Below are 8096 nucleotides of genomic sequence, written 5' to 3'. Positions count from 1 at the left end.
ACCATTCTTATAACCACAAATAAATATATACTAAAATAATAGCAATAATAACCACAAAAAGAATAATAATAATAATAATAATAACAGCAATAATAATAATCCAATGTTTGAACTCAAGTGCCCAGAGAGCAGTTCATGTTCAGATGAGGATGATAATGATCACGTGTGACCACGTCGTTTTATGCTGTTTTCACAATCAGCAATTATTGCTATTACTATTATTCCTCATCTCATTGTCATAGCCAAGTTTCGCCACCCTACATTCTATGTACTGTACATCACAACGCCCCGTCTACACCGCAGGGTAGGGAGCATACTTCTAATACCCATACTCATAGTATTAGTTTACTTATAATACTTATAATACTTATAATAATGTGAAACAGCGACAGTGAAGCGTGCGCTGCGTTGCTGCGGCGACCAGGAGGCGTCATCACGATGAAGACCTTGTGATGTCACAACTCTCCTCCAGTGAAGCGGGCCTGCGCGGCCTCCAACTTCGACGCCTTTTCTGGAAACGGTGTATTCTTGATTATTGCTACGACGCCATCATACTTAGTTAGGTGGTAACGCTCTAACGTGCTTGTTGTGTGTTGTGGTCCATCCTCCGGGCAAAGCAAGTACAAAACAAAAAGGGGAAAACAAAGTCGAAACAGATCCTAAAAACAAAACAATACTCGCGTGAAGACAAGCCAAAATATGTTTATATATTTTTTTTTTTTTTTTGAAGGAAAGCTATGTGTTTAAAGAATGTGCAGAGAAGCGAGGTTAACACAAGTTCACAACGAACAAACGTAAACGTTGGAATTCACTACGTTTAAATGTCCTTTGTATAAGAACGTGTGTGTGACGTGACGACTGTCCGTCCGGCCGCACCAGGCGGAGCGATACAACCAACGTGCCATGTGATTCGCCCTATGTATCCCCGCTGGTATAAATCCCGGCTCTCGTTTCCTGCTCGCCGGCATTTCAGCAGCGCATTCATCGCCCGGTAGCTCCGCCCGCGCATCACCGTTCTATTTATCCTGTTATCACCCAGTGAATTTGTTTCCGAGATGCCTGGCTTCTCCGACAGAGACCGCGGCAGGGACCGGGACAGAGGGTGAGTTGTTTTATTTGTGTTTTTATTGGTAATCCGCGCCCTCGAACGTCGTGTCATCGCCGGGGGAAAAAAAAAAAAAAAATGGCCGACGCGGCCGAAGCGGCGAGGTAAAGAGACGGTCTGTTCGCCCGCTGCGCCCCTGCGACCGCCTCGTCTCTCGGGGTAGAAGGCCCGCGTGTTTTATTTACGTGTTTGGTTTTGGGTTGTTTTTTTTGTTTTTTTTGCTTCCTTTCACACATGTCTGTTGAGGGCGAACACGTGGATGTGGTGTAGATAAGTTGGATGCCGGTGCGGCCGTTGGCGGAAGGCCTCGGCTGGCCTCGTGCCCACCCGCAAGCTAGCGCGAAGCTAACTGCTAGGCTAGCGCTCTACACGCGACGACTCGGAACGTTTTAACTCGGCTGCGTCGGTAGCAGAGGTGGTTCTGGTCGGACAGGGTTGTCGTTCTTCTGTTGTTTACCTCGTGTTGTGGGGTTAGGCCACCTGTTAGCGGCGGCCTGCTCGCCATGTGGCTGCTGGAAGGCCGGTACAAAATGCCGGTTTTTCCATTGTTCCTCTACTGGCTGAACAGTATACGACACTTCTAATCTTCCGCCGTGACGCAGTTCTTCGAACAGGCCGAACGGAGTTTTTCCCCCCTCTCCCTCCAATCACCGTTGTCCGCGGTGAATAAATCTTCTGTTAAACGACGGCAAAGCTACACGGAGACCGTAATAATTTGGATATGACAATGTAGAAATGCAGATCCACTCATCCCTATATCGCGATCGTTACGCAGTTATTTGAGCAGATTTGTAAAATTGTCACATTCTTAGCGCTTGTGAATTCTGAGCTTATGTCAATTCAGCTGGGCGAATGAACTGTCGGCCCAACTCTTGAGGTTATAATGGCTCTCCTGCAACAAAAACAGGTTTTCTATCAGACAACCTGAAACTGTAAAACTCTATAAACAATGTTTACTCGCAGCTATGGTGGTGGTCCAACCCGCTTCGGTGGCAGTCGTGGTGGTGGAGGAGGTGGTGGCGGCAAGTATGGGAATCCCGGCGAGCGCCTGCGAAAGAAACACTGGAACCTCGACGAGCTGCCGAAGTTCGAGAAGAATTTCTATCAGCAGCATCCCGATGTAACCCGGAGGTCCCCGGTATGTGCTCACATGGCCGATCCCAGAACTGTTATGCAACCCTGCACGTGGAATGTTGCTACCCAATGTGCTGACTGAGTTGCCACGTGGTGTCGGCCTCGCCACAGGAGCAATAAAGTTTTTTTCTGCTTCCTATCTTGCAGCAAGAAGTTGAGCAGTACAGGAGAGCCAAAACTGTCACAGTGAAGGGCAGAGAGTGCCCAAATCCCATCATGAAGTTCCACGAGGCCAGCTTTCCATGTTAGTTAAATGGCAGTTCAATCTTAAATACCCCCTACCTTTCAAAGTTCCTGTTGCTCACTTGTTTTTCTCCTCCTTCTCCTGCAGCGTATGTGATGGATGTAATCAACAAACTGAACTGGACTGACCCGACCCCCATCCAGGCCCAGGGCTGGCCTCTGGCTTTAAGTGGCAAGGACATGGTCGGCATCGCCCAGACTGGCTCTGGGAAAACGCTTTCTGTGAGTGCAAACACATGTTCACTCGGATATAATTCACAATGATTTTGTTTCTTGGGCCGACCAAAAATGTATAGGCTAATGCAGCACAAAGTAATTCTCTTGTCTCTCTCTGCAGTATCTGTTGCCCGCAATTGTGCACATCAATCACCAGCCATTTTTAGAACGCGGAGACGGACCAATTGTAAGTAGTTCCTTTTTCAAAAATGTTGATCTTTCTATATACACACATTTGTAATTGAGTTGCTACATTTGTTCCCCATAAACCAAAAATCCCATCCGGCCATCAAATAGGATGGAAAGACTGCACTCAATTTTTACTGGTCATTCTGCAATCTTATTTTTTTCTTTAATTCATTTCCTCCTGAAGTGCCTGGTTCTCGCCCCCACCCGTGAGCTGGCACAACAGGTCCAGCAGGTAGCCGCAGAGTACGGCAGAGCTTCTCGCCTCAAGTCCACCTGCATCTACGGAGGAGCACCCAAGGGACCCCAGATCCGTGACCTTGAAAGGGGTGCGTGTTTTTTAATTAACTTGTACTTTTGTGCTGAAAATAAATATACACAAACAATAATAGATTTGAATTAATATATATTTTATACTTGTTTTTGATTTTAAGATCTCGACCTACAAGCTAATTTCATTGCTGAGCTGTTGATAGTTTGTTTTGTTCTGGTAGTATGGCTGCTTCTTGTAAACTCATCCCAACAATCTGTCCCACCCTAAGTAACTTTTTTTCTTTCCTTACCAGGTGTGGAGATCTGCATTGCCACTCCTGGCAGGCTTATCGACTTCCTGGAAGCAGGCAAGACCAACCTTCGCCGATGCACCTACCTCGTACTGGATGAAGCAGACAGGATGCTTGACATGGGCTTCGAACCACAGATCAGGAAGATTGTGGACCAGATCAGGGTGAGCGTTTCCTTGGATGCTGTATAAATGTCCAACACTGGACTACACACAAAGTTCAAATTCTTTAAGTTGGAAATGTCAGTTATTAATCAGTAAATAAAACTCTCCACAGCCTGACCGGCAAACTCTGATGTGGAGCGCCACATGGCCTAAAGAGGTCCGCCAGCTGGCCGAAGACTTTTTGAAGGACTACGTACAGATCAATGTGGGTGCGCTGCAGCTCAGTGCCAACCACAACATCCTGCAAATAGTTGATGTCTGCAATGATGGCGAGAAGGAGGACAAGTAAGTAATAGTAATGGGTCCTGTTCGGTGTCCTGTAGCTATTGAGTAATCTCAATATTCAGAGCTGGTGCTGGCCAATGTATTGCTAGTATAGTGTGATTTGTCAAGGTCGTCCAGACTTTAACCTTTTTAGTAAGATGTGCAGTCTTACATTATTTGAGATTAAACTGCATTAGATGTGATCTAAATCTGGATCTGAATGAGGATTGTTGACATTAATTTTTCCAAACATATTTGCAGACTGCTCCGGCTCCTTGAGGAAATCATGAGCGAGAAGGAGAATAAGACCATCATCTTCGTAGAGACAAAGAGGCGCTGTGATGACCTCACCAGGAGGATGAGAAGGGATGGGTGCGTACCTGTAATTGAAGGCACTGTTGCTGAAATTAAAGTGTAATTTGTGTGGTAATGTGAAAATGGCATAAATATGTTTCAGGTGGCCAGCGATGGGTATCCATGGAGATAAAAGCCAACAGGAGAGAGATTGGGTTTTAAATGGTGAGTCGTAAGATACTTAATATTTTATATAAATCATGAAAAGAATGGTTTGTATTTCCAACCATAGTGAAAACTCTGAGCAAAAATAGGTTTGGCTGAGCCATTATTGATTGTTTGGACCTTTGGGTCTGTTCATTTTCCTCAACCCAACAGAGAAACACCTAATTAACTTTCAACATTGGACCCCTCCTCGCATTGGTCTTAAGATTTCCCATGAATTTGAATGTAAAGAAATAAATTTGAATCCAGACTGATCCTTAAGTAATGGTGACAAAGAACGTTATTGAGATGGCTTGAAGTTACAGTGTAATTTTAACTGTTTGTGCTGTGGTTTAATGTGTCTTTCAGAGTTCAAGTATGGAAAGGCTCCGATCCTCATCGCCACTGACGTGGCCTCCAGAGGACTAGGTTAGTCACCTTAAACGACTGTCAGTCGTCAGTCGATGAAAAGAAAGTGTTTCCTTTCTTTAACTCCTCTGCTTCTCTCTGAGTTTCTCCCTGGCCTGAAGGAGCAGTGCGTATGGCAGGGCCTTGGCATGACGAGCCCAGGTCTCCAGAGGGGGAAGGAGGCTTCTTGGAGTGTCCTGACTAGGGAGGCACAGAGGTGACAGGGCCAGGGTGCAGCAGACCCTCCTGGCCTGCTTTTTAAAAGGGGAGGTAGGAAAGAGTTCCTCCCCAATCCGCTCCACTGTTCTCTGGCAACGTTTGGACTGCCTCACACCCAGGCTCTAACTCTTCCAGCTCAAAGCCCAGCTGTACCGTCAGCGCCACCCTGTGGTCTGGGTGCAGGCTGGCAGCGGTCTCATTTGAGGAAGGGACTATTTTTTTTTTACTTTTTTTTTCTCTATAGTGGCCGTAACGATTGGGTGCAATTAACGCAGTTTCCTTAAGACTTGTCGGACGAGCGGTTTGCCTTCACCTCTGTAGCGACATGGCTGCTAGCGTGGACATGCTAGTTGCCAAGGACACAAGCCCACTCTCCTCCCTCGCCTGTGTTTCAAAGTCATGTCGAGACCTGCCAGCGAGAGACTGTTCCATCACGTGAGCGCTGGAAACCGTCTTGCCAGGACGAGTTCGGGGGCCAAGGGAGCGACCGGCTCTGTTGGTTGCGCCCCCCCACAATTGGTTCCGTCTAATATTTTCTTGGCAAGAGACGCTGAAGTGTGGCCTTTAGCGAGTTTCTCACGAGGTTGCTCAGTTGACGGGACCTCAGTGTCGTAGCGTCCTCGTTCAGGCACACGAGGAGGCGGTTGTTTGACTTGACAGTATGTGGGGCGAGTGCTGCCATGGGAACGGACTAGTGAATGCATACTCCAAAATGGTAAGGCTTCTGATCCAATCTGTGTCCTGGGGGAGTGGTTTAGCTTGTGGATTCAAATGAGTAGGGCTGGGTGATTACACGTCTCTGGAGTAGTCAATTCTTGTCAGTAGTTGTAATCGGGTGCTAGTTATTTTCATATACTGACCGCCATGCTATTCATGATCATTGCCACAACCACTTATCTGCCTGATTACCTTGTATGATGCCCACTAGCTTGCTGTAACCTACATAACTCATGGATGTTAGTCTTTACAATTATTAAAATGTAATTAGTTACAAAATATTGTAATACTTGATTTTGTGCTATTGCCCAGCCCTGAGTGGGAGTTTTCATTCTTTCTTTTTTGTTTTATCCCACCGGATTGGAAGCAGACGGAGTGTGCATTGTTGCTCTTTTCCCACCGTAGTCGCCCCCTTTGGAATATGTTCATTTGGTTTTTGTGTAAAATTCGGATTCTTTGCAGCCCTCTGCGCGGGCTGGCTGCACCGCCCCCCAGCTCCACTAACTACCTCTGTTCTTTGATCTGGCTGTTGCGGTGGCGCTGGTGTGCGTGTTTGTGCGCTCGCCTCCTTCTCTTTGCCACGCTGCAACACAATCCCACAGATGTGGAAGACGTGAAATTTGTCATCAACTACGACTATCCCAACAACTCTGAGGATTACATCCACCGCATCGGCAGGACAGCCCGTAGCCAGAAGACTGGCACCGCCTACACCTTCTTCACCCCCAACAACATGCGTCAGGCCAGCGACCTGGTGTCAGTGCTGCGCGAGGCCAACCAGGCCATCAACCCCAAGCTCCTCCAGATGGCGGAAGACAGAGGAGGTAAATCCAATTGGTGAGATACTAGAACTGTGGTGTAAGCTGCAGCCATTTCCTTTTCTGTTCTCTTTATTTTCCTTTTTTATTTATTTTTTTGCTTTGAGAAATGGGTGGTTTCACCGCGAACAGTTTTGCGTATCTCACAGTAATTGCATGTGGCCATTTTGTGAAACGTCCTTAAAATGTCTTAAAGTTCGGTTTTCTAAATATTGGGACTTAAAAGCCACCAGCCAATCACTGAATCTTAATTAATTTCCACAAACGCTTTTTACTTGGCTGAAAGTTAAATTCTTGTAGCTCCTTATCACTTAACCTTCCTATCTGACCTGAAACACTAGAATATTGTAGTTCATAACCTACTTCTCCCTCATACTTAACTGGCCTGCACTAAACATAGAACCAACTTCCAGTACTTCTACTTAAATACCTAATGTTATAACATGTAGTTTTGTGATACCTGCGCTCACTGACTTACCACCTCCCCCCACATTTCATGATGTTTTTGCTTTGAGTTTCAAACATTAACATTTGTTTCCGTTCGCAGGGCGTTCAAGGGGAGGCAGAGGTGGCGGGTTTAGAGACGATCACCGGGATCGGTATTCCAGCGGCAGGCGAGATTTTGGCAATTTTAGGGACAGGGACACCGGTAGAGGCTTCGACAACGGACCAAAGAAAGCCTTTGGCACAAACTCACAGAACAGCGGTTACGGGGGCAATGGCAACGGCAGCAGCAACGGGTACAGCGGCGGTAGCTACAACGGTAACGGACAGTCGAACTTCGGCAGCAACAACCAGGCCGCGCCGTTCGGGGGCCAGGGCAACTTCCCGGCCCCGCAGCAGTTTGGGGCGGCTCAGGGGCCGGCGCAGAACGGGGGGACCCACCCTCTGTTCCCCTTCCCCCAAGCCCCCCAGCAGCCACCGCCACCTCTAGTGCCCTACCCCATGCCTCCGCAGTTCTCTCAGTAAACACGCACAAAAGTAACTTATTTGCTTTTCTTAATTTGGTTCTATACGCAATTCAGAATTGTACTTTTTTGTACCCCCCCCCCCCCCCCCCCCCGTCCTGATTTACACGACCAGGGTTCTAAAACCAGTTCGAGCCTCTATCCAGTTCCCTGATGAGTTTGGAGGGTCTGCAGTGCAGCAACTGTTTTGGTGCACTTGTTTTCTTAATATTTGTTACATTCCTCAGTAACGTTTAGTCGTGTTTCTTTTTGTACTAGGTAATTTGAAAATGTGTATTTTTTTTTTTTTCCATGTGTATCATTGAAAGTTGTGTTAAGCTCCTGAGTGGGAGGCACTGCATGACCTTTCAAATAAAAACTGAAAAGACAAGCTGGTGTGTAGGTTTTATTTAATGAAGATCATCCTAACGCTGGAATGTTTTCTGATTTGACACAAATGAAATCGCTGAATCATTCGGCTTCTGCTGCGTTCCCAGACCACAAGGTGGCGCTGTAGGTCTAAACACTAATGCAACGTTGAGGCAGCGTTTGCCTTGATTAAAATCTAACTGGTTAGGGATTGTACTTTCCTAGGAGTTAAGTTTCAGTAAACA

The 8096-nt window shown here is 46.7% G+C and overlaps 1 protein-coding gene across 2 annotated transcripts; it reads left to right on the top strand.

Annotated features, from left to right (window-relative positions):
- The first annotated feature begins 961 nt into the window (after positions 1-961).
- On the top strand, positions 962-7873 carry ddx5 (DEAD (Asp-Glu-Ala-Asp) box helicase 5). 2 transcript variants are annotated; one of them, XM_080009138.1, is made up of 13 exons: positions 962-1102; positions 2069-2243; positions 2387-2483; positions 2571-2704; positions 2820-2885; positions 3072-3213; positions 3451-3611; positions 3724-3896; positions 4137-4247; positions 4333-4394; positions 4743-4802; positions 6320-6541; positions 7083-7873. In XM_080009138.1, exons 1-13 carry the CDS (start codon positions 1056-1058, stop codon positions 7502-7504), a joined length of 1872 nt encoding a protein of 623 aa, XP_079865264.1. In that variant the 5' UTR covers positions 962-1055; the 3' UTR covers positions 7505-7873. The 2 variants fall into 2 exon arrangements, with proteins under 2 accessions (XP_079865264.1, XP_079865265.1); XM_080009139.1 differs by having other exon boundaries at positions 6320-6554; positions 7083-7252.
- Positions 7874-8096: the final 223 nt, after the last annotated feature.

Source organism: Zeus faber, assembly GCF_960531495.2.
Source record: "Zeus faber genome assembly, chromosome: 11".
Taxonomy (NCBI): domain Eukaryota; kingdom Metazoa; phylum Chordata; class Actinopteri; order Zeiformes; family Zeidae; genus Zeus; species Zeus faber.
This window is presented reverse-complemented; position numbering and strand designations above follow the sequence as displayed.